This window comes from Amblyomma maculatum, chromosome 9, assembly GCF_055883805.1.
Source record: "Amblyomma maculatum isolate TAMU_Amacu chromosome 9, ASM5588380v1, whole genome shotgun sequence".
Taxonomy (NCBI): domain Eukaryota; kingdom Metazoa; phylum Arthropoda; class Arachnida; order Ixodida; family Ixodidae; genus Amblyomma; species Amblyomma maculatum.
In genome coordinates this window covers 69983088-70009539 of record NC_139352.1, presented here as the reverse complement: position 1 = coordinate 70009539, position 26452 = coordinate 69983088, and the positions used below count along the sequence as shown (strand labels likewise).

General features: G+C 46.5%; 1 protein-coding gene across 1 annotated transcript; it reads left to right on the top strand.

The window, feature by feature from the left end:
* The first annotated feature begins 2916 nt into the window (after positions 1-2916).
* On the top strand, positions 2917-25681 carry LOC146179338 (uncharacterized). The gene is made up of 3 exons (XM_084579873.1): positions 2917-3046; positions 16677-16821; positions 24921-25681. The coding sequence occupies exons 1-3, from the start codon at positions 2936-2938 to the stop codon at positions 25328-25330; spliced, it is 666 nt and encodes a 221-aa protein (XP_084435999.1). The 5' UTR covers positions 2917-2935; the 3' UTR covers positions 25331-25681.
* The last annotated feature ends 771 nt before the right edge of the window (positions 25682-26452 follow it).

Genomic DNA, 26452 nt, shown 5'->3' with positions numbered 1-26452 from the left:
GGGCTAGAACCACGGACTAGGATCAGATTTTTTTTTTTTTTTTTTCATCTGCAAAGTTTACGAGAAAGCTGATAGCATTCTTTTGTACTTTCGAGGTTTAAAGGCTGTGCTTGGCTGGACGTTAATGAGTAATTACTTCCTTATTATAAAATCATAACTATAATACAGCGTCAAAAATTAAAGTGCCCAAATATTAACGAATAGAAAACATTGCAAATTTCTATAGGCATTAATCGGGGAACTTTTTCCACTGTCTGCACAGCATGATGTTTTTCAACCAGCATAACTATGGAGTTAAATATTTAGAATGTACCTGGGATAGAATGCACGGAGAGCTCAAAATTTGATTTGAAAGCTTTGCATATTACCCATCCAGCACTGTCACTCATGACACTTTTCTTGGCCGGCGAAATAAGCTTGAGTCCTTATTATTCGTTCGATAGTGAGTGTGAGTATCGCAAGCTGTAGTTGTGGTGTATTGTAGTTGTTCCCATCTCGTTACTCGTTGCCCTTGTCCCTTGCAAAGTGTTAAACTTGTGGCAAGGTCACAACCGGCAGGTACGGGACCTAGATGCAGGTATGGAGTCTTACTATTTTAGCGGAGGCTATCTTTATTTACGTTCAGGTAAGGGTAATTACAAAGCTCATTCGTAACGCTTCACAAGCACTAGAAAAATACATTAACAACAATGTATTAACCTTGGATAAAACATAAAAAATAACATGGTTGCAATGGCTTGTTGCTGACCTTTTTACTATACATATACTGCGTCAAGTGCACTATTAATTCTAAATTACTACTGCACCCATTAGTATAATGGTGGCAAATTCAGCTTTTGACGCGGTTAAAGGCTTCGTACGCTGGAAATTCCTGCGTCGGTGTCGATGCCGGCTTTGCGAGCAAAAAATCACGGGCACTTTCTGGCCGGTGGTAGCTAGCAGCTGACCGAGGCAACGAGCTGACACGGCCGCTCACTGAGTGGCCGTAGGGTTGGGCGATTTTATTCGACCACCTGGCAGGGGCTGCCCACTCGGGCTCCTAAATTCAGGAGAGAGCTAGGGTGAGGCGAATTCAGCCCTCCAGGACCCTTGTATTCCGAGTCAGATATGCCACTCATAGGTCCCGCAGATACGTTCATATGGCTTGGTTAAACAGGGCTTTATACCTGTGTCAGGTGATCTTACTCATTATATGGTATCTGGCATGTTAACTATTATTTGTGAGTAACAGAGCCGCAAACTAAAGGATTAGGGATCACGCGAGTGGTAAAGTGAATGTACAATGCCAATTACAGTTAGCGGGAACACGGCACTATGTGGTTGCGCATGTGCGGAGCACCATTGCGCCCAAGCCAGTACCAAATTCACGCAAAAGGGCGGACAACACGAAGCACTGTATCTAGGTCCTCGTAATCGTGCGTCACTCAGCATTGATCGGTAAACAGGTTACGACAAATGACGCAAAGCACGTGCGTGGCCACGCGGAGCCGTGTTCCCGCTAGACACTGTACGTGAACGACGATCAGCAAAGCCAACCGTTACTATGCTGTCGTTTCACACCCTTAAAGGCGGAACTTAAGACCGCCCACAGCTTTGCCGTAGAAAAGTTGCAGTATAATTAGTTGGGGTTGCCGATTGGGTGGTGCCAGCTTTGGTTTTCGCAGCGCTGCACCCATCTTTCAATGTGGCGCGAGGTGCATAAGTAAAAAGTCTGACAGAGCGGAGCAAGTGAAAGAGACAGAGCCGAGTCAAAATGTCATTTGCGGGGGTTTCCCCTTGCCCCCCTCTCTTTTTCGTCTCTTCGACGCAGCGAGTTGCGTGCCAGCGAGTCTAAAAATACGCATAGTGCGAGCGCATGCATTCTCTCAGGTGTATTTCTTGATCCACCGCACAATATACCTCGACAGTGCGTCGCTACTCAGGTGACCTATGCGCTTCCCGGTCTATTGCGAAACCGAGTGATGGGACGTCGCCGTGTTGTTGACGGTGTGCACAAGCTTAAACCTCGAGGGTGACAGTGGCACACACTAGTGGTCGTCCTCAGCTAGCGCGCGCGCAGGCAACCGAAGCGTGTCGTCGTCCCGAGTTCATTTCCCCCGCATGCTTGACGCCTCCGACGGGCGATGATCTAGCTGTCATTCGAGACAGAATTCCGCGAACCACGGCCACAAGGTATGCATGTTTCGTCGATGTTTCTTTCTTTCTTTCTTTCTTTCTTTCTTTCTTTCTTTCTTTCTTTCTTTCTTTCTTTCTTTCTTTCTTTCTTTCTTTCTTTCTTTCTTTCTTTCTTTCTTTCTTTCTTTCTTTCTTTCTTTCTTTCTTTCTTTCTTTCTTTCTTTCTTTCTTTCTTTCAGTTGGTTTGTGTCATTGAAAGGTAAACTAACATTTTTAAAACTTATATTTTGCGTCTCTTCATGCCTGTCTTTCGTTTGTCGTGTTACCTTTATATTGCTCCCTTATCCATTTGTTATGTCTTTCTTTCAATATAACAACTTACTAAGAAACTTAGTTCTTATTGTTAAAGCTAAATTAACCTTTCTCCCTAATCTCATAATTTGTCTCTCTTCGTATCAGGCTTTCATATGACCAGTTAATTCATCTTCTAGTCGTCTTCTTTGCTTACTGCTCTGATCCTTGAATTCCGGCCAACCTCTCTGCTTTTCCTTTCAATAAATCCATCTATCTATCTATGTCCAGTATCCCCTGGCGGATCAAATATCCATCGCGCGTGTTCTCCGATCAACGGTCGCCAACGGCCCCAGCGCAACGGCTGAATCATACGAGAGCTGTCGATGAGAAGGACAATCGGCGCCAACACGTGACTCTGTGCACCGCACGCGAGGTGATTGCTGCAGCCGTCGGAGACACCGGTCGCATAGGGCAGAGCGAGAGAGAGACGACGAGGAGGAGAAAGAAGCTGATAGACCTTATCGATATGCCGCTCGAATCGGTTCACCCTACCGGCGGCATCAGAAGAAAGCGCCTGCTTCAACGCCCAACGCTTCGCCTCGGCTTCCACCGAGCGGAAGACATGTCCACGGCCAAGGCACGTATTGTAGCCATCCATAAGCTTTCTCGTAGTGCGCATAGCATGCTGTGACGCGTTTTCTTTCTTTATATGTACATATGCATCGAATGCAGGTTTGGCACGGAGCGCGATTAAGCCCGGCTTCATAGTATGTTCAGAAAGATATGGTTGCTACCCGCTATGTCGCTGTGCTGGTTCCCGCAGCTCTGCCTTGCTGAAACGTAGATGTTTTTGCACCTGTCCTTTTAGCAACCCCGAATGCAAGGCGCAAATCGTTTTTTCCGGCACCGAAATTTTCCAGCTATACAAGTTCGAATGTTAGGGAGACTGTTAGGGGGGGACTATTGATTGCTGATATGAGTAACAAATGTTTTTGTTGCGCACGAGTATATATGTTAGCCAACCGAGATCTCATTCTCCGCAACAGTCAGGTACGCGTGTGAGAGCAGTACATAATTGACCTCGTTTCGGCTTCACATTGTTGTCGAATAGCGTATTTGTTTGGCAGGCATGCATTTAACCAATTGATCGATTTGGCCGCCTCGTCCAACAATACTGCTGCTGATACCGGGGAGGCGAGCGATTTCCGCTTATTATTGATGAACGCCAGAATTCAGTCGGAGTTATCGGTCCACCTCTGGCTTTTATGGGCACACATTGTATTCGAGGAAATTTGAGTCACCCTTCATGCACTTTAATAATCACACTCCGTTCAAAAAAATAAAATAAAAATGTGCCTCCTTTTCTAAGCGTGTTTATGTCTTGTAAGTATGCCTCTCCAAAGCCTAAGTCTTCTTATCTCGACCCAAAATAAGAAGGCCAAAGTCGCAAGTTACCCTTGTGTTACTGTCAGTTTCATAATGATCATAGCTGCATAAATTTTCTTAACTTGAGAGATAGGAACAACATTATTTTCTCTTTATTACGAAAAAGCAAATCAGTTTGCTCCTGTTTTTATAGCTTTTGACATTTAGATCTACGCACTGGCATTGACACCATGTACATGGGCATGTCGATGGCAAATCAAGAAAGATAAGGGGGAGAGAAGAGGGAGTTCGAAGTCTCCTTTTGTGTCTACAATACTCAGTACTTGCTCTTTACGCCTACAGCATTCCTTTTCTTTTAGAAGACAATGCCACGCAAAATCGCTTTCCCTCCCAGCCATAATTTCTTATTCTTACCTAGAGGGAAAGCTGTGCTGCCGTCTATGGGAGTTTACATGGAGTTTCCAGACGGCCAGTTCAGCCACCATGGGCGCTCACAGCATCATGGGTCGGAGAGCTACCGAGTGCAGAACTACAACTTTTGGCCAAAACTAATGCAAAGATAAACGTTGTTCTACTGTAAATAATGTCCTAAGATTGAATATTGTGACTATAAATTGCAAAAAGAGAGAGAAACAGCATGTCAGTGTGAGATTTATACAATATAAGCGATGGCTCTTTCTCCTACTGGCTTAGTTTTGAGCGGCACAAATACCAATATTTCGCACTTAATAGGCAAACTGAAATAAAAAAAACGTTATGAAAATATTCATGGTTGTGCAATCACTTAAGGAATTTTTTAGTGGCATTTCGGGAAACAGAAACCATTTATTGGCGACGTCTGCTTTTGCGCCTTCGCTACTATGGCTTTCGCGGTCTATGTACGCACCTTCAGATGACGATGATGACGAAAAAGAAACTTCGCAGTAATGCCCCTCCACGTACCCGAGAAAAACCGACTGTCCCGCAACAAGTAGCACACCGGCCCATGATCCTTAGCGCGCCCATGGTGGCTGAAGTGCAGCGCCCTCAGCCTTCCCTCTAGTTAGTGTAAGGAATCTATGCTCCCAGCGGCACATGTTCACCCTCAATTTGCCAGTTGAATGTTCTAATTCGAGCAGCAGCTAGCGTTTAATGGGTTACGACGCCACGCGTTATTAACCAGCTTTTATCACCCCTTTGCTGCCAAGATAACTGCACTCTATGTATGCTGCGATAAAACGGTTTGGTTATTAAGACAAAAAAGCGGTTCAGTTTGTCGCGCTCATGTGGTAATTTAAGCGCCTATCCGCGTAACAAAATTCAGTCGGGAATAAAGATAACGCCATATCAATTGGCCTGGAGCTTACGTGTTGTCTTGTATACTGATAACTAAAGACGCCGCGAGTGTTCGCACAGTATCGCGCTGCGCAGGGCCAGATATAGAAATCTGCATTTTATGCACTCGTGCCAAGTGCATATCAGGCTGCGCATTGCGTTTCACTCGAAATATCTCGGCGGGTGCTTGATTCCTAGTTTCTCTTTGGTAATTTCTTATTGTCCTTTGAATTTATCTCTGCCCTGCCGGCCGACAAAAGCTCGTGATTGTAATACTGAAAGTTAAATGCTTATATTTCTATATTGCTTTGGCCTTTCATATTCCTAGCTTCTTTCCATTTTTCTTTTGCTCTGATTTACCCCTTCTGTTACGAGAATACACGCTAGGAAAGAAAGTGGACAGGAGCGTTTCGAATTAGTTTGCGTCTTCAAGGTCCAGTGTAGCGGTGATTTTTAATTTCGTCTCTACCTAAATGCGGTTGCCGCAGCAGAGTTTCGAACTCACAGTCTCAAGCTCCACAACGAAAATGCACAGCCCCGGAGCGACCTCGACGGGTTCCATGTTTAGATCAAGAATTATTGCTTCAACGGTTATTTTTTTTGTTTAATTCAACGTTTTTGAACTTACCTAGTTCTTAACGATTTTATTAGTGATTTAGTTTCCGCGGAACCTCGTTAAAACTGTGTTCTTGCAGCTTTTACGGGCCATCAACGTACCGAGCCCTCATCAAGCACCCCTCACAGAAGCTTGGTTTATAGGGATTAACGTCCAAAAGTGACAAACAGGGACGCCTTAGTGGAGGGCTCCGAAAATTTCTTCCACTTGGGTTTTTATGGAAGAGGAATAATAGCTCACAAAACGACACAAACGGAAGGACAGAAAGGAACAGGACACGAAATAGGCATGAACCAACTCGCAGAGATACAGGTTTTGTTAAATTGGTGTTCTTTGTTAACTGACGATGAATAGTAAAAATGCCCTGTATTACGCATTCTTGGAAACGTTTCAGCCGCGACCGGGACGAAACCCGCGTCATTGAGACCGCCAGTCGAGTGCACTAACGGTTGAGCTACAGGGATATGATTGGAAAGCACGCTATCACATCAGTCGAATGGCATGCATGTAATTTGAGTATCTATGCTGTAATGTTAAGCGATACATGCTAGCGATATGCGACAGCGTATCTTTCTGAAGTAAAATTTGTTGCTAGGTGGTGTGCATATTGTATGAAAACAAGTTAGCGCAAAACAGAGTTGCCAGTAGCGCGTCGTCCTGTCTCCCTCTCTTTTTGCTATTTGGTTTGTTGGCTTATGAGGTTTAACGTCACAAAGCGATTCAGACTATGAGGGATGCCGTTGTGGAGGACTCCGCAAATTTCGACCACCTGGGGTTCTTTAACGTGCACCGATATCGCACAGCACACGCGGGCGCCTTGGTTTTTGCCTCCATCGAAAGCAGCGGCCGCCGTGGCCGGGATTCGATCCCGCATCCTTTCGCACATGCAGAGTCGAGCGCCGTAACCACTGGCACTACCGCGGTGGGGCCATCTGTTTCGTACTGATTTGTTTGCATACATATCTCCCTTTTCTATACCCTCATTCCTTTTCCGCAAAGGTGGGTAGCCAACCGGAACACGTTTCGAATTAACCTTACTACCTTTCACCCCCACCCCTCCTTACCTCTATCTCTAGTTATTTGAAAATTGAAAATCAGAGCAAGATGCGATGCAGCACGGCTGTTGAAATGTTTTCTAGTGTCCATATTTCACAGCAGCTACTCGACAGCAGAATATGTATCCACATTGAGCTTTCTGTTCCTTTCAGCTCAATCATCAAGGGGGGTTTAATGGACCCTGAATGCGATTTCATTTTAACATGTATCGATAGACTGCGGCATTGGGAAAGTGACCACTACAGAGAGGTCAAAAAAGAATACAGATGTTACTGCTTACATGCTGTGTAGGCGAAAGCATGAATGCCTTTTTGTTTATTTGTCATGTGTTGGTATCCTGTCGCGAGCTACTCTCCTATTTGACAAGCAGTTAAATGTTATGTGCTAGGAGAAATTGTGTGACATCACACAGACCGCTGTACGACGGACTATTGCGTCACAACTATAAAACGAAAGTCCCGGGAAGGTATTCCATTAATAAAGGCAATGGGTGACTGAATAGCTGATTCCTGGAATGAGGTCCCCTCCCCTCTTCCCCCCCCCCCCCCCCTCCAAAAAAAAAAAAAAGCTTCCCCCTGCTGTGGTGGGTATTGGCCAATATTATTGAACTTCTACATGGCGTTCTTTAGTTGGTACTCGTGATGCACAAAATTTGGACATTATCGCGCGTTTCGCATATCTGAGGACACTTTTTTCAGAAGAGGATTATTCGGTTATTAGCTGCTCTTTCACGAGGCACGAGGTAGAACTAGCAATCGATCGGTTGAGTCTCTGAGGGGATCTTGAGGGAATTTCATAAAACATTTATTTCATCCCAACTTCTATCTTGCTGCAAGTCTTCATGATAGGTTTTGATAAGCACCGATGAAGAAAAATTGCGTTCAGAGGAAGGTTATGGGCCCATCACGTTGAGAAGTGCTGCTTAGAAAACTTTTGCTACAGTTTTACCAAATTTACTACATGCAGATTGCAATGTCAGTCCTGACTGCCAATCATTAGACGGGCATTTTGAAACGTCGCTTATTTAAATATAATGTTTTTGGTTTAATAGTTTCATAGTGTTTAACTTCCCGAAGTACTCAGGTTATGAGAGACGGTGTAGTGGAGGACTCCGGAAATTTCAACCACCTGGGGTTTGTTAACGTGCACTGACATCGCACAGCACACGGCATTTCAAAGTAATGTACACATTGTACTTACAATTCTCGAAATTTATTGCGGCTGCGATGATCAGTTTGCTTTGCTTCAAATCGATGTTTTTAAGGTGTTCGATTACATTTGCCTCATGAGTCCTGCTTTCTCTTCTAGAGCGAGGAAATATGCCTTGTTTGAATCTCTTTATTGTTAGTGGTTATTTGCCAAACCCCGTGCCGGCTCGCTCTTCTGTGAAGCAAGACTGCCCAATGCCCCCGCTGCTTTTTGCCCTTTGCGGGGAGCCTCTTTAGTCGAGTGTTTTTATGCAGTAATATCCATGGCATCTCTATTTTGGGCAATGAAAATTGTGGGTGGTGGTGGTGGTGGTGGTGAAAACGTTTATTAAAAATAGAGTTACATGGAGGTTGCTCTTGGTCGGGCATAGTGCCCTTCTTCTCACAAACACTAGGTGGAGTCCCTAGTACGGGACCCCAGTGGCTTCCGCTGCCTCCATTGCTCGTTTGACCAACGCCTTTTGGGCTTTCAGGTCGGAGCAGGCGAGTAGGGTCGTCGCCTTCCAGTCCTCCCGGGTGTGGTTCGGGTTAGGTGCAAAGGCAGGGTTGGAGGGGCACGCCCACACAATGTGGCAAAGATCCGAGGACATTTCCCCACAGTGCGGGAACTCCCCGGAGAAGGCACTGTCAAAGTGTTTAAGTGACGCCGAGCACATCATGATGTTCGTAAGGAGGCAAAGCTCCTCTACCCACGAGAAATACACAGACAGGCTGAGGCGGGACATAAGAACAAACAGGTTGTTTATTGCTTACTAGGCGTCCATGACTGAGGCCAAGGGAGTTGCGGTCGGCTGTATGCAGGCGAAGCGCCAGAAACCAGACGACTCTCGCATGACGAAGTAGAATGGACCCTCGAGGCGATAGTACACTTCGACCATCGCAAGAGGACAAAGGGGTATGAGGGACCGCGATGGGAAGTCCAGGAAATGAGCGCGGGATTTCAATGCACTTGGTGCGGGGTACTTGCGCAAACTGACGACCTTGTTCTTTTCTGCACTGACGCGGAAACTCTGACGAAGCTTTATCGACGAGGCCAATTTGGCATTATCTCTGGCGTCCCGATGAACCGCTCCAAAGATTGGACCTGTGGTTTGGTTCGTGAGGCTTGACGCCGCTCATAATGCTCGTGCGTGGGCCCTTTAAATATCCTGGCGTCCCACATTACGTATTTAAATCAAGCGCACAGTGGGTTCCGATTGTTGAGCGTTATGCTCAGAATTCATAACACATCGCGTTTCGAGTTTTGGTCGTGTTCATGCCTGCAACATATTTTTGTCGAGAAAAAATATTGCGCATTTAGGAGGAGGATTTTATCTAAGGAAGACTGGGCATAGTGAATTTGTATGTGAGACAGTTAATTGCCCATTTATTCGTTTTTCATCGTTATTCCGATATGATTAATAGAGCATTCTTGCTGGAAAAATTTCACGACGCAGCTTCCAAACTTAGTGGCTTCATTCATTAAACTTTGCTGAGTGGCCCTGTTTTCATTAGGCCTGATGCAGGAAGTTTATACACCTGCAAGAAATTTCACAGTTCGATTTCCAAATGACCACTTGTATTCTGTTTCGCGTAAGAGTTTGTACAGGGATTTGATGACAATGCTGTTTCCACCGCCATTGTATCGTTGGGCCAATGTTGCCTTGATGTATTAATGCGAGTAGGAAAAATGCCGATTTCTTCTTGCATCAAAACCTTTTTTGCTGCTAATTACAAGAGGTAGCGCTACCTACTATCACGTGGCTATATTAAAAATATATTTAGTACATTCTGTTAGCTGTAGTCTGTACAGTGTACCTAAAACCACTGATGATTGGTTTATTTACTACAAAGATGCAGTTTCGTTTTGCATATACTAAAACGACGCTTAAGAAAGACTTAGTTTTAGAATCGCTACTGTGTGCGTTACCTTAACGTACTCATCTTACGAACTGTATGAAGTGTTTCCCTCATTGTACTTCATAGCCTGCGGAAAACGTAGTACATGTTTTACCACAACGTTTCACCACTTTTTTCACCCAGAAGCCATTTTAGCCGAAGGATACTTCAACTCAGAGTCATAAATGACTGTGTTGCGAGTTGGTTTCTATAGTTCCTTTATGAGTTCTGAGTATCGTTGCTCAGTATCGAAGCTTTGTTGGCGTTTCTATTGGTCGAATTCGGACCAAGTGGGCTTTTGAGGGTGGCTCACCCAAACTTGAAACTCACCATTGAGTTGGCCATATTGAAATCAGATTAGGCATCAATTTTGCTCTCATTCGGACGAAGACAGGTTTCGGGAGTCCAAGGTATATTTGCAAGCTTAGTTGACCACAATAAAATTAGGTTAGACACAAATTTTGGTCAAATTGGGACGAAGTCAAATTTCGGGGCTCAGAAGTACATTCACAGTATCACAAAGCCGAGCATCGGAATTGTGGGCCGTCACTTTGTTTGGCTAACCTGTTTAGCGACTTCATCGACGTGAAGACGTCATTAGACGTCGCCATAGAAACCTAAACTTTAGCCACCTACACCTGGTGGTTTCCATAGCAACCGAGACCCTGGCACCCCCCCCCCCCCCCCCCCCCCTCCCTCTCGTTTGAAGCCTGTAGCCCGCCAAAAATCATGGCAGGTGGTTTTTGACAGATGTCAAGGTCGGGCACTGATTGGTCAGCGGGTTGTGTGAAGTTACGAGCTGCTTGGGCAGCTCCAAATGTAGCTCGAAGCTCGAACGCTACCCAGTACAGCTATCTAATATAGCTCACTAGCACAATACCCAAATAGTTGCGGCATACTATCCATTGCGGCATACACTTCAAGCTGAAGCCGCTCATGTCGCTGGAGCCCGAGGCCGCTAGAGGTGTTGGAGCTAGGTCCACCAAAGGTTCACACAGTAATCAGATAGGCAGTAGGCAAAATCAATCAGACGTTCCGCCAGTGACGAAGAACGAGCTTAAGAAAGCTTTAGAAACTATGGAAAGGGGGAAAGCAGCTGCAGAGGATCAGGTAACTGCAGATTTGTTGAAGGATGGGGAGGGGGGGGGGGATATTGTGCTAGGAAAACTGGCCATCCTGTATACGCAATGCCTGGTGCCATTGACGCTACCGGAACCATGGAAGAACGCAAACATTATCTTAATTTATAAGAAAGGGGAAGCTAAGGACTTGAAAAATCACAGACCATATATTAGTTTACTATCTGTTACGTATATGGTGTTTACTATGGTAATCACTAATAGAATCAGGACAACCTTAGACTTCGCTCAAGTAAAATATCAAGCAGGTTTTCGGGAAGGGTACTATACTATTGATCATATCCATACCATCAAACAGTTTATAGAAAAGTGCTCGGAATATAAACAGCCCTTATACATAACATTCATTGATTACGAAAGAGCATTTGGCTCAGTAGAAACCTAGAAACCTCGGCGGCCATGCAGGTATTGCGAAATCAGGGTGGAGACGAGCTGCATGTGAAAGTACTGGAATTTATATATAGCGGCTGCAGAGCAACTATAGTTCTGCATAAAGAAAGTAACAAAATTCCTGTAAAGAAAGGTGTTACTATTCACAGCTTGCTTAGAAGAAGTATTCGAAGATTTGGAATAGGAGCTGTTAGTGATAAGGGTAGATTGAAAATACCTCAGCAATCTGCGATTCGCTAATGACATTGCCTTGATAAGTAATTTAGGGGATGAACTGCAAAAAAATGAATGATGGCCTAGGCAGGAAAAGCAGAAAGGTAGGCTTGAAAATCAATATGCAGAAGACTAAGGTAATGTTCAACAACATCGGGAAGGAGCAGCAGTTTACGTTAGGTAGCGAAGCACTGGAAGTAGTAGGCGAATATGTCTACTTAGGACAGGTAGTAACCGCAGATCCGGACCATTAAATGGAAGTAACCTGGGGAATAATTGATTTTGAGGGAGCGCATTTGGCAAGTATACTCGCAGATTATGACTAGCAGATTACCGTATCGCTCAGGAGGAAAGTATTCAACAGTTATGGGGCTGAAACGCGGATGCTAACGACAAGGGTTGTGCTTAAGTTGATTACAACGCAGAGGGCTATGGAACGAAAAATGGTGGGTGTAACATTAAGAGATAGGAAGCGTGCAGAGTGGGTCAGAGAAATAACTCAAGTTACTGACATTCTAGTGGAAATCACGAAGCGATGGGCATGGACAGGACATGTAGGGCGAAGAGAGGATAACCGATGGTCGCTTAGGGTAACAAACTGGATTCCAACAGAAGGAAAACGTAGCAGGGTGCGGCAGAAAGTTTGATTGGCGGATGAGGTAAAGAAGTTCGCAGGGGTCAAGTGGAAGCAGCTAGCACAGGACCGGGTTGATTGGACGAATATGGGAGAGGCCTTTGCCTTGCAGTGGGTATAGTCCGGCTGATGATGACGATGATGATGAACTTTTGTTGTGCTGGATACAGTTGCCATGGGAACAATGCTACACTCCATTTGGCTTTCCTCCGCCCGCTCACAGAGAAATTGGCTTTGATGTCTGGATTGGCTGGATAATAAAACTGAGCACGGAAGTATCTTAACATTGACGTGCTTCTCAGAACTCGCTTATTCTTCACCCGAGTGGAAAGTGCCTCCGCTGTTGTCCGCGACTCGCTATCTGTGTTACGCCATCACTGGCGCATTTTTAGGCACGCTTGTTTGGGTGTCGCATTTGAGGTTGAAATTGCTCGGCTATTGTCAAAAGTGCTCTGAACGCGATTATGCGCAAAGGTCGTTCGATTGTGCAGGCTCTACCTGACATGCGTTTATTGAAGATAAGGCTCTTTCAGAATGCCTTCATTTCGCTGCCATTCACCACCCAGACGGGCGTATCGCTTGTGACCTTGGCATTCGCCGGACAATTGAAACGATCAAGCCCGACAAAGCTCGATGTTATTGTGCAGGCTGGTAATATTAGCTGCTGCCGCTCATGGTAACCTCGCTGGTTTGTGAGATGCTGTGGAGATTAGGAAAAGGTAGGCTGCCACGATCGATGAGAAGATAACAAAGTACTTTCGCACTTTCACATGAAGCAACTATACTTTGCTGTTATAGCGAGGACTGCAAGGAAGGCGGTGTTGACAAAGACGATACCTCGTATACTTTACGGTACTGTAAAACATATTTTCAGTTGTGTTCAGATTTCATTAAAACTCTAAAATTACACTATTATATAAACTTAAATATCTCTTTATTGGGACAACTCGACCGCCCAAGGTCTATCGTTTGTTTACGAAACTAGAAAAAAAAAAACACGGATGATTTAATTCGGCTATTCGCGGAATATCGCGGATCTTCAGATCTTGGCGTTGTTGCGCACGGTGAATCTCTTTCGCAGACAGGCCAGACGGCCCTGGCTCGCTTTCCATGGTTGCCGAAAGCTATGTACACCACAGTTCACTCATTAAGGAAACATGAGACTGCACTGTTTCAGCTTTTTGCAAAGATCTCTCGCGATAGCCAATGACAAATAATGGCAAATGGTGCATGCGCAGTGACCATCACCGGCTGCTCTTCCCCAGAATGCACACAGTATCTTCCATTCTCGCCAGTTGTCGGTGGCAGCGCTTTAAGAAGTGTGTAGGCCATGTGACAGAACGTTCCCTTTAACAGTGAACGGTACTGTACACACAGCGAGTACATAGGGGGAATTGAAAAGCGAAGCATGTGTGCGCGGGTATTTATCTTCAAGTGATAATCATGTGATTTCTTCACAAAAAACACTTAGACAGTCTCAACATTGAAGGGAAGGTCAAGATCAAGGCCAAAGTTCGGTTCTTTAGTTGTCCAGGTCAAAAGCCAAAATAGGCTAAGGTGCTTAAGGGTGAAACCCAGACAGTGGCCAAATCTGTTCTGCTAGCCTAACGGTGCACCTTTTGCATTATTATTTAAAAGAAAAACGTGTAATAAAAGACCATGTACAGGACGCTACGCCGCGAATAATGAGCAGAACGTCCGGCGATCAGTCGTAGCTTTTTCCACAATACACACGAGCATCAGAGTGAGCATCCTGCGGTTGTCGTCACCGTTTTTCTCGAGTGTCAGGCGCTGCAAAATTCAGGAGCCGAATGCATGTCTTACAAACGAAGTATTTCGGACAGTGCACTGACCGAAACTACGTCCGACACATTGTCAAGATAGTATATCTGCCTTTCCCGCCTGCGTGGGGTGCACCATATAGTTTACCGTTCTACCACTGGAATATTTGTCCCTGTTTTGGTACTCCGAACTGATATGATGGGATTTTTAACTTCAACGGGACTTCGGCGGGGCATGTTGGCGGGCCATATCAAGCTAGCTCGCCTACGCACCATAACAGCTGTTTTTCCGCTACTATGGCATTCCCCAGGTGTTGTCACATTGGGGCTATATATATAGAGGGTACCTGTCATCTCCGTTCATATATTACTCCTATTGTTATTTCCAGATCGCTCGCGCATCGCCCAATCTTACCGTATAGATATGAAACTCCATCCGTGTGCTTTCCAGTGGTAGTACGCATGTCTAGGTTCGGACACGTTAGTGACGTGCGAAAGCTGGGAATACAGTACTGACGAAAAAAAAAAAAACACCAGGAAAGATGTTAGCGCTGCCATCTAGGCCCATGTGAGGTGGTAGGGTGTAACGAAGAATCGTGCCGTGCACGTCAGTTCCCGACTTCGGTTTGAGTGCGTTGGCTTCAGCATATGTGATGGGGGCCACGTTACTGAACATAATATCCCATACCATAAATGGAGCCGTTCGGATAGTTGTCGCTTTGCAAGTTTTCTGCGCCGATAGCTAACGTTCGAATCTCATATCATTCTTTTTTTTCCTGCGGTTCTTCGTTCTTCGCCGATTCTTTCCGTTGTATTGTTTAGGAGAAGAGGCGCATATTTATGGAAACTGACTATGCTCCTGACAGTGAAGCCGCATAAAAGAAACCAGTAAATGACGCACTACACTCCTGCCGCAGGAGAGCGCGAAACAGTAGACTATACGATGCGCAGCGTTCCCCACAATCACACTATCACACGGAGACTATCACACGGAGCCGGGGTAGACCTAGTTTGCTTCTGCGACTGTCAAATTCGCCGTGTTATTATTGCAAGTCTTTCATTTGTATATAACGTTCGCTGAAGGTTCACGTATATGGTTTACTGAGCTGATTTTTTTTTTTGTCGTCTACAAGTTCATTGAAACGAATTTGAAATGCAGCTCATGCGGTTTGCAGAGTGAAAACGCCATTATTTTAATACCGAGTGAATTCTGAACAGCATCGCCGCTTGAGAGCATCCCCAGCAATAGTTAGAAGGGCGCTCCTCCGCTACTGCCAGGAGTCGAACGGGGCGGACGACCGCTCAGGAATAGAATTCGGGACCCGTGCTCAGGCACAGGACAGACGTTTAGTGGGGAACTGCGGTTTCTTTTAACGCAAGCACTCCTACATAGGCGTGAGTGCCACCACTGGAGTGAACGGCGCTAGCGTCGAGTAAGTGGGATCACATGACTCCTCTTACAGCTGCCAGTGCATGCAGCCGCTGGAAAGAACTTGGGCGTTTTAAGAATTGCAAGTCCGGTTTTTCCCTGTTGTTTTGCTTGCCAGCGTTTGCCAACATTGCACATTTTGATCTTGTGCCCTCGCTGGAGTTTCTGCAGTTAGCTTGAGGTGTTGTCATGGATCGATGGCGCTCCGTACTTCAATGCCGGACTATACGCAGAAGCGCGCACGAGCTTGGTCAATCAAGTTGCGAATTGGAACAGCAATGGTGTCTTTCTCATGTTTATAACCAGCCGTTCAGCGAGCAAGATTTCGTCAATGGAGTTGGCGCTAAACAGTTCGGTGAGATAGCGGACGAAGGACGTTCTTACACTGATCACTTGTGAAGTTAACATGCGTTGGCTACTGGCACGATGGAAAATATGCTGGCTTTTTTCACTCAGCAGTGCCTTCTCACAGCAAGAAAAGTACGCCCGTCCGAAAGCCGGGATATCTCAACTTTATTCTCAATGTAAGCATTGATGCCTGACAACAAAAGTTTTACTGAAACCAACGAAACGATTCTGGACCGTAGGTAGCTTCATCAGTACTGAAATAATAATTTGAAGTGTTCAAGAAAGCATGAGCAAGAAATACTTCTGGATCTTCAGAGGCAAGGACTAAGGAAACCACTCTCCCAGTCGGAAAAAAATTACAGAACATTTTCTGATGTTACGACAGAGTTTCTGTGCGGGTTTTGACGGAAAACCTGTTGTGACAACAGAACATTCTGTAGTAACATCAGAAATTTCTGTAGTTACAACAGAAAAGTGCTACAAAACGACAGACAACAGAAATATACTACAGAAAAGTCTGATGGTTACGACAGAACTACAGGATATTTTGTCGTAATTTTGACACAGTTCAGTAGTTTTTTCGACTGCGGACTAAACAAACAACCCACCGAAGAGACAATGATCGTATTCAGTACCCGAGAATTCGCAGTGTGGAATACGGATCTGCACATATGCATTAAAAGGTTTCTCCGCGTCATCCCCACTGTCCAATTTGCCTACTCTACTACGTTCAAAGGAGCAACCAAAGCAGTGACGTAGCGTGAAGTCGAACAGTTTTTTGAAATGCACTGGTTGGAGATAGACTCAATTACTTTGCGCTATTTCATCTGTAAAATTGGTTCTTTACGCATTAGGCGGCACTTCTCTTCTCGCAGACAAGACGGACAAGACCGGCGGCGTCCGCGGCGTGCGACATCACACCGCCGAGCTTCATGAGTTGGAGGAACAGCCGCTACAGCACGTGGTTCGCTAACGGGGATGGCTGCTCGCCCAACCAGTCACTCTCTTCGTTCGATATAGGTGAGGCGTCAAGCCGTGCGCACATGTTTAGACCTAGTCTCGGTATTCACGCATCTTCTGAAGCGATTTCAATTAGCGGTCGGCAGTTGGTCGAATAAATCGGGCTTATAGTAAGTCCGAAGTGAATATTTGTTAGTGTGACGGTCACCCCCGTTTCTTATGAGTGAAGATATGCCCTATTTACGTAGAAGGAGAAAAACAGTGAGGCGCAGATATTTATCCCGTCTATGCTTTTAAATGCGAGCTGCTGTGCAACATCAGACACTGAGGCTCGTTTTGGAAAAGTCAGGCTTGTCGCAGAAGTTTATAGTGTTTCATGCTCCGAACGGGAACATATGACTAACATTTATAAAGAAGCTCTAATCGTCGTTTATAGCAGAAATATGAACGCAGCGCCCCAGGAACCACTGCGGCTTGTGCCTGTGATTTGCCAAGATGTGTGTCAACATCTCGGGGACTGGAAAGGCTGCCGAATCGGTTCCGTGCTTTCTTGTGTTGCTGTTGTTGTGGCTGTAGGAAGAACAACAATAAAATCCACGGGCCTACTACTGGCTCTGTAGCTGAGCCACCTCCGCTGCCTCGTGCGGACAGAATAGAGAAAGTAGAGAAGAAAGAAAAAGAAGAGGGAGAGAAAGACGCGCGCCGCAACAGCCGTCGTCCACCACCTAAGCGATAGCGGGTGCAATGACGGCCTACAACAGATAAAAAGTCGGTGGCTGGCTAGCCCCCACCGCAAGCGGCGTTGACCTACCGTCCCAGCCCCGTAGGGCCAGAACAGCCACCCTCCCGCTTGCTTGTGGGCAGATGGCAGCTCGTTGCGGTCTTGTAAAGGCCATTATGGCACGGTGTTAACACTAGGGTGAATGTCGCGGTTTTGCCGTATTCGTACCAGTTATCTGCATACGCAAACGACGGAGCATCTGGTTTGCTTTGGGTTTGGGGTTTAACATCCCAAAGCGACTAAGGCTCTGAGAAACGCCGTAGTGGAGGTCTTCGGAAATTTCGACCACCTGAGGTTCTTTAACGTGCACTGACATCGCACAGCACACGGGCGCCTAACGTTTCGCCTCCATCGAAAAGCGGCCACCGAGACCGGAATTCGATCCCACATCCTTGAGCACAGTAGTCGAGCGCCCTACCACTGCACCACCTCGGCAGGGCGACGCAGCATCTCCGCTGCGGTAGACCAACCGGAAACATTTCCTGGCTTTGAAAAATGAATTATGCAGGCCAACTACCGCAATCGGACGCTTCATTCCCCGTTGAAAGCCCATCGATCTGTAAAACGCCGAGAGGTATTATGCAAAATTTATCGCCCTCAGTTACCGTCTTCGTACGTTGGGAAAACGAATAATTTCATGGAAAGGGTGAATCATGAGAAAGCTGATGTCCGATACACGAACAGATGTTAAAGCGCCGCGTGGTAGCAGGATTCACTTTGACGGATATATCCGCATTGCACATCCGTCAGACTGGCGGAGGAGCTGTTGCCTAATAGGAACCCTTCTTTCTTCTTTACACCCATTGTATTATGTTATTGACGCGGCGGTCGGGTGTAAGTACGTTTAGAAGCCAAACTTCAACTCGCAGGCAGTCGCACTTCGATGAAGAATCCAAGCAGGTTTCAAAACATGGTGTTTGATTGAAGAGTTTCACTGGCATTTATTTCTCACCTAATTTGCATCCACAACCAAACAGGTGTGTTTCGGGTCTTTTCGTTTGAATAGCGTAACTAATAATTTCTGACGAGGCTCCGACGGGTGCGAAATAACGACACTGGATAAGAGCAGTTTCGACGCTTGCTTGCTTCGGAGCATCGAACCAAGCTTCGCACAATACGCTCCAGATCTGGCAGCACCTGTGCTGAGGTGAACGACATGCACCCGAGCTTATTAGAAAGCTTCTATTGAGGTGAAAGATAATCGGCATCTGTAGCTGATGAGTTACGTGATGTTTAGCGCAGATGCTTGTAACATGCGCCATTATGCGATAAACGAACACACGCAAGTATAGACATGCGCCGATGCTGTCTCTGATTCAGCCATGTCTTTTTCAGTGTAAGCCGCGGAAGTCACACTAGGAACTGGCTCTGCACGCAGCCGCTGCCACGGAATTTCTTCGCGAAGAATATACTTTCTTTGGCCGGCCTCAACTTATCTATTCTAATCGCAGCACTCCACTGTGCTGCGAGCCTTTGGGTCGTGCTAGAAACGGTGGAATATGGAGTCGTCGTGGCCATAGGTACTGGTGCAGGTGAACGTAGAGCAGCCTCTTGGATTCAAAGCTCAAACTACAGTTTACGTACTGTGCACGGCACCCAGCGCGCTCAACACGAGAAGCAACGCACGCTGAAAGCGCGATCGTGTGGCTCGGAGTCTTCCGGCTTCTCAGTAGAATGTCACATCAGCCGACAGGGACGAAGTTTGCCTCTCTACTATTCTCCTCGCATGCATTCTCGCGGAACGCGTTAAGTGGAGGTTGCTGCAAGATAATGATGAGCTTAACCTTGCCGATCCTGTCTGCTAATGCTCCACCGTAATGACATTTAGGTGTTAAGTAAGGTCCATAAACTAGGCACATAATCTTGACCTCACTAATCTTCTTCGCAGTACACATTAAATAATCCACAATAGTCAATAGTGAACTCCTGCTGTCAGCATCTGGAGTTCAGACCCAGACCTTGAGGAGCTGTAAAAGAAGGCGCGTAACTTCCCTTTTCTGCAAGTCTGGTTTCTGAGCGGGTAAACAATGTCCTTAAGTGAGTTATATACGGCGCTCCGCATTCTTGAAGGAATTGCGAGCAACTCATACTTTTCAGCATTGTTTACTGGGCAGCATATAAAATATTGATCCGTATTTCGCACACAGCACACGAGGAACGCGATAAAAATAATGCAGCCCCGCCGGGGTGGCGCAGTGGTTGGCGATCGACTACTGTTCCCAAGGACGCGGGATCGAATCCCGGCTTCGGCGGCTGCTTTTCGATGGAGGCGAAAGGCAAGGCGCCCGTGTGCTGTGCGATATCAATGCAAGTTAAAAAACCTCAGTTGGTCTAAATTTCCAGAGACCTCCACGACGGCGTCTCTCATAGCCTGAGTCGCTTTGGGATGTTAAACCCCAAAACCAAAGCAAACAAGATGCTCCGTCATTTGCGTATGCATATAACTGGTACGATTCCATCCATGTCGAAAGGTCTCTCAGAGTCACGCCATGGAGTTCTACCGAGCGGCCTGGGACACAGAAAGCATCATCATCATCATCTATACCCACTGCAGGGCGAATGCCTCTTCCATATTTCTCCACTTAACCCGGTTCTGTGCTAGTTGCATCCACTTGACCCCTGCGAACGTCTTAATCTCATCCGCCCACCTAACTTTCTGCCACCCCTTGCTACGCTTTCCTTCCCTTGGAATTCAGTTCGTTGCCCCGCCGGGGTGGTGCAGTGGTAAGACGCCCGACTACTGTGCTGGAGTTCCCGGGTTAGAACCCGACCACGGCGGCTGCGTTTCGATGGAGGCGAAACGAAGTGGCGTCCGTGTGCTGTGCGATGTCAGCGCACGTTAAAGATCCCCAGGTGGTCGAAATTACTCCGTAGCCCTCCACTACGGCTCCCCTTTCTCTATCCACTTTCACTCCCACCTTCATTCCTTCCCTTATGGCGCGGTTCAAGTGTCCACAGAGCAAGTGTGACAGATACTGTGCCTTTCGCTTCCTATAAACCAACCAACCAACCAACCAACCCTCAGCGAACTGGATTCCAAGGGAAGCAACAGCAAGCCTGGTGCGGGCCAACTATTGACGATAGAGCAGGTGTCAGGCGTAAGGAGAGACATTTGACAATTTCCCTGTAGTCCGTATTTAGAAAGGTTATTAGCCTCCAAGCTTTAAGGTCGCTGCTCCTGATGAGGCCCCCGCATACACAAGAACATCGCGCCAACGTGTCTATGCATAGCGTTACGGATTAAACCTCCATCACTTCAATGCCTGCTAATATCATCTTTGCAATCTCTGCGTGGTGTACTAGGAATCTCTGTATACTTTTTGTGATCGGAACCAAATTTTGATATATTTTCGCCAGTTACTTTAAACTCGCAGCACATTCCTTTTCCTGCTACAAGTTTTTATGCTGAATACCTTGCTTCATCGTGAATATAACACCACCTATTTTAGTTCCAATACATTCATTTGCATGTTACAAGCTGTTATCCTGAACCGCTTGCTTCATTCTAAGCAAAGCCAGTTTATTATACATGGTTCATAGGAATGGAAAGGCACAGTATCTGTCACACTTGCTCTGTGGACACCTGTACCGAGCCGTAAGGGAAGCGAGGAAGGTGGGAGTGAAAGTTGATAGAGAGAAAGAGGAGCCATAGTGGAGGGCTACGTAGTACTTTCGACCACCTGGGGATCTTTAACGTGCGCTGACATCGCACAGCACACGGACACCACTTCATTTCGCCTCCATCGAAACGCAGCCGCCGGGGTCGCGTTTCGATGGAGGCAAAATGAAGTGGCGTCCGTGTGCTGTGCGAAAGTCCCAATTTCGTAATTTCCCAAACAGCGGCCGAGCGCCATCTTTTCTATCAAATAAGGGCTTTATTCATTCATTCCAATACATTTATTTACTCGCTACAAGTTTTTATCCACAAAAGCTTGGCTCATAGAGGACACCAGTTTTTGTAGTCCCAAATGCATTCATTTGCCAAGGCGAAAAGGAAGGCGGCCATGTGCTGTGCGATGTCAGTGCACGTTAAAGAGCCCCAGGTGGTCGAAATTTCCGGAGTCCTCCACTACGGCGTCTCTCATAGCCTGAGTCGCTTTGGGACGTTAAACTCCACAAACCAACAAACCAACCAAAACGATGCAGGGCCCGTATTATACGTCCATTTGGGAGTGCGAGCAGAGCAGAGCAAACGCGAATGCGATCTAGTAAAGTGGATTGGGAACTTTTTAGTCCCTGGACACACTTTGGATAAACTCCACAGGGTACTGAAAAGGCTAAGAACTGTGCCCTTGAAAAGTCTCCTGACACCTGAAGGGTTTTTTCTTGATGGATTTCCAGACAGCGCTTCATGGGCGAGGTTGTCCGTCACCTCGTGGCTTATACCTTTGTGCAAGGGTGCCGATTGGAGACCTGTAGAGAAGTCTCTGCTATGCAGATTATGCGCCAACTATAGAGAGCCAAGAAACAACGCATCACCAGAGAACCCGGACTTTAACCTTTGGAGGGTGGGTTTTGAACCTGCCAGTATGATATCAGGTTGAGCCGGACAAGACACTATATATCTTTCGAGACGACGGTGGAGAACCTGACTTCTGTAAAGTTCAGTTCAGTTCAGGCGTTCAGTCGTGTCCGACTCTTCGTGACCCTATGGACCATGTCCCGCCACGCTTTCCGGTCTCTCACTATCTTCTTAACATCACATAGCTTCATCTGCAATGCCTCGAGAATGCCATCTAACCATCGCGTTCGCTGCCTACCCCTTCTCCGGCGACCCTCAACCTTTCCCAACATCAAATCTTTCTCCAGCGACTCCTCTCTTCTCATCAGATGACCAAAGTAGCTGAGCTTTAACTTTAGAATTTGACCCTCCAATGAGCAGTCAGGGTTTATGGTCGACAATATCGACTGATTTGATCTTCTGGCAGTCCAAGGAACTCTTAAGAGTCTTCGCCAGCACCACAATTCAAACGCGTCAATTCTTCGGCGGTCAGCCTTTTTCACAGTCCAACTCTCGCATCCATACATCACAAGACTTCTGTAAAGCGTAGCATTTAAAGAACCAGTGTGAAAAGCCGCTGCGTGAGCCCCCTGACCTTGTCTGAAGAAACATCAGTGAAAATCTGAAGATGGCGAGCTGTTTACAAATGTTCAAGTATACGAGCGAACCGGAGTCCTCCACTACGGCGTCTCCCATAGCCTGAGTTGCTTTGGGACGTTAAACCCCACAAACCAAACCAAACCTTTTCCCACCTAAAGGAAACTTCGCATAACATGAACGTTAGGAGCATAGTCAACGTACAGTTGAGGTTCGCAAATGATGAGGGAGGTCTCAACAGCCGCTTGTTTTCTCTTCGAACGTCCAGCCGTCAGTAACTAAGAGTATTGAGTGCGAATGCATTCGGGACCCAGAGTCTTTTCCGAGCAGCTGTGGTAGCTGTTGTGGAGCAACTGTCTCCCCGAGGCGGCCTTGTGGCATTAGTAACCTTCGAGAAGCCACCAAGCTAAGAGGCTTTGATAGCGACTCATCTTGTATAGCGCTGTTGGCGGCCGCCTCCGACGGGACGCGGGAGATTTGAAGGAAGCGCGTACAGTCGGCGATTCCGCCGTGTTTTAAGCTTAATTGAAAAAAAAAAAAAATTATATGTGATGAACAATAAGTCTACTTTAGAACCCTATAATTAAATGTCCACAGTTATGAACATGTCTTGAGTCTCCCTTTAATGCAGTCAACTATTTGATCCTGTAAAGCTTGTTATTATCGCTTCAAACGCAGCTGCTCAGACAAAACCGCAAGCGAACATCTCAAGTAATAAATAGGTTCTGTCCAGAACGACCATTTCATCCACTGCGCAGCCGACGCCTGGCACACATCACTGCTAGCGGGTGATCAGCTGGTGTACTAATCAGTCTGTTTGAACAAGAAACTGGCGTTGTCAAGCAATGACGCCTAGGCACACATTCGAGAGTTGTCCGATAAACGCGGAGAGGGCAGCCTCGGCGCTGGTTTCTCAGGTCCATGTAAACGAATGTGTACACGAAGTCTTATCTGGCCTACCGTCTTCCCTGGGACAACGCGGTATCGCATAGACAATGCGACAGTTAGATTTCGCCTGCCACGCGATGAGTGCACCTGAAAACATTCCACGCCATTGACCTGCTCTGCTTTGCCTCTCTTCCCTTTAATGTCGTGCCTTGTTTACAAACATTCGGTGCCTAAAACGAATTTCAACACTCCAGCGGCCACTGATACGTGAACATGTCTGTCCAACTTTACTTATATTTCTGCCCGAGTCAACTACAGAAATAGAAGATATGCGAGCGTGTTTCATCTCACTGGTCACATAAGCACAGCTATTTGAGGCGCACGAATGAATTTGTATGTATGCAGCATAATAATAAGCAAGGAGGTCGAGGGTCATATGGCAGTTTTGAATAGGGGCGTTCGAATATTCGAAAATTTAGAATAGCGAACGGCATTCTATACTCTGTGTTCAAAATTATACGTGAACCGACTCCGCATGTGTTTTCCAAGGTTTCGAACAGTGCTCGAATAATTGCCGACAGGAAGCGAGAGCAGGAATCGTTACCTTTTTTCGCTCCGCAGTTCTCTCTTTCTCTCCCCACTCAACACTACCTCCGAGATGCCGCGCGATTTCAATTTCTCTACCCTCTCGCACCACCTCTTTCTCTGCTCCTCAGCTCTCCAAAGCGCGGCCTCTCGATGGCTGCTTCAGAGTGCGCTCACTTTTCTCTTTCTTTATCAAACCAAAGCGTAATTTAATATACCTATAATTTTGCGGTCGTATAGTAATTATGCTCAATTAGTTTTGGTACGACCTAGTGAAGTTCATTACAGCGTGAGTTGTACCTATGGCACGATAAACTATAGATCGCAAAAATGCCACTGTTAGTGCTCAGCTGTGTAGTGTGATTGCTCGTCTTGTACGAGTGTTAGCACGAGTATTTGTTTGTCCTCCACTTCAATTTCCACCTGCGCTAGTAATATTCAATTCGGTTCAAAAAAAAAAAAAAGCTACTATTCGTGCGTAATCATGAGCGTGAAAGTACGTCACGCATGACGAACGTCATGCGTGACGGCTCTTGATGGGTTTATTTAGGCCGAAGCTAAAAGGCGTCAACGTGGCGCCGATGTCAATGTGCCCAACGAAAAAGGGAAAAGGAGGCGGCTTTAATTTCAAAGGCTGGATTTATGACGTCACTTGTTCCTCTTCCTCATCTTTCTGTAGTCTTTAGGCCAACTTTCTTCTCCAGGAACCAAAACGTTCTGTCTATTTTCTGCAAACATAATGGCGCCTGGCCATGTGACCCATTATTTTCATTGCGCTCCTTCACAACTACACTGCTTTTTTTGCAGATGACGCAACGTTCATGGAGTGCCTCGTCAATGACGTCGGCAGCCCGGACGATGCAACTCAACGACGTCATTTCCTGGCCAAAACGCCTCCACGGAACACAGAGGTCGTTGTGGCCGCTTTGCAGTCGCCACCACCCGTTTCCTGCAAGGCCAAGAAGAAGGTGACCTTCGCATCTAACGGGGCAGCGGCGGCAAAAGCCAAAGCGAAGTCAATGTCGGACCTTGTGGATGAACCGCCCCCGAAAGCCATGCCATCCGGCCCAGAGCTCAGAGACGTCAGGAGCCGACCCGAACAGAAATCGGGCACCAGAAACTCATTTGTGTTCGCGGCGTTCAGCAGACTCCCGTTTTCGACGAAGCGCACTGGTTCCTTCACCAGTATTGCACCGACATCTGTTGATCAGAGATGACTGGATCGACCAGGGCAATAGAGTGCATGTGAGCGTGTACATACTACGTAGCTGCGTGTGTCCATTAGCCTCCTTGTACCACACACCGGTGAACACCTTTCGATGTGAGGTTTGTGCGATACGTACGCATGCATGTGCATCCTTAGGTTATGTTCATGGGGACCTGGTGTGTTGCCGTTGCATTCAATGTGATATACTTTAGCACCTCATGCGCAGACCTGTCTCGTTACCTGAGTGCGAACTGAGTGTAAAGCTCGACTGATTAGTGGTCCTCAGCCTGACGCAACGACGTTTAAAGACAACAGAGTTTGTTTGTGGCTGAAAATATAAAAATTCTCTCAGTGCTGTAAATACGACTACCTATTTCCTGTGTTCTCGCCTACACAAAGGCTTTCTACCATTCTAGAGAGCTCACACTTCCAAGACAGCCTTCATTCTGGAAAGTACCGTAACGACAGGCTTGTATTACAAGACTTCGAAGGGCCGCTAGGGCAAACGAAGCCATTGAGCCGAAAAGGCATGATCTTCGAGATTTCAGCCAGAGGAGCTGTAATTTTTCTCGTCTTGTGTTTTTGCGACGTATCTACTCCCCACGTGTATCAGAGTCGGCGACTTGTACACTTTGAAACGTTCTTCTCGAAGGTCCCAGAATACCCCAGGAACACACGTTCTTATTTCTTGCCATTCCAGGATAATCGCATTACTTAAGCTATTTTTGAACAATCGTCTGCTGTGTAGACTGAAAAGGACGAATAGAACCCATCCGTTGTACTCTTTCCTATGCTTAAATTCTCTTTGCTCCATTGGCGCCAGAGTGCTAGGACGGACGAGTCAAACGTGGAAAGTTGCATAGAGAAAAGGACAACAGGCCGACCGACCGATTTCACGGACGTGGTTTCTCTCTGTGATAAGCCATAGCCAGAACCACTTCAAGTTACCGCCTTGACAATCCATGCACTTTGACTTGAACAGATCCCGCTTCATTCCATGGACACGACCGATCCACGCATGCAGAAGGGGCCGCGTGTTGTTGATTCATCGCGCAGATTGTGGTCCGCATTGTAGCAACATGGGAAACGCCCGCTAGCATTGCTCGCCATCGTACACCTCAGCTTCCATGTA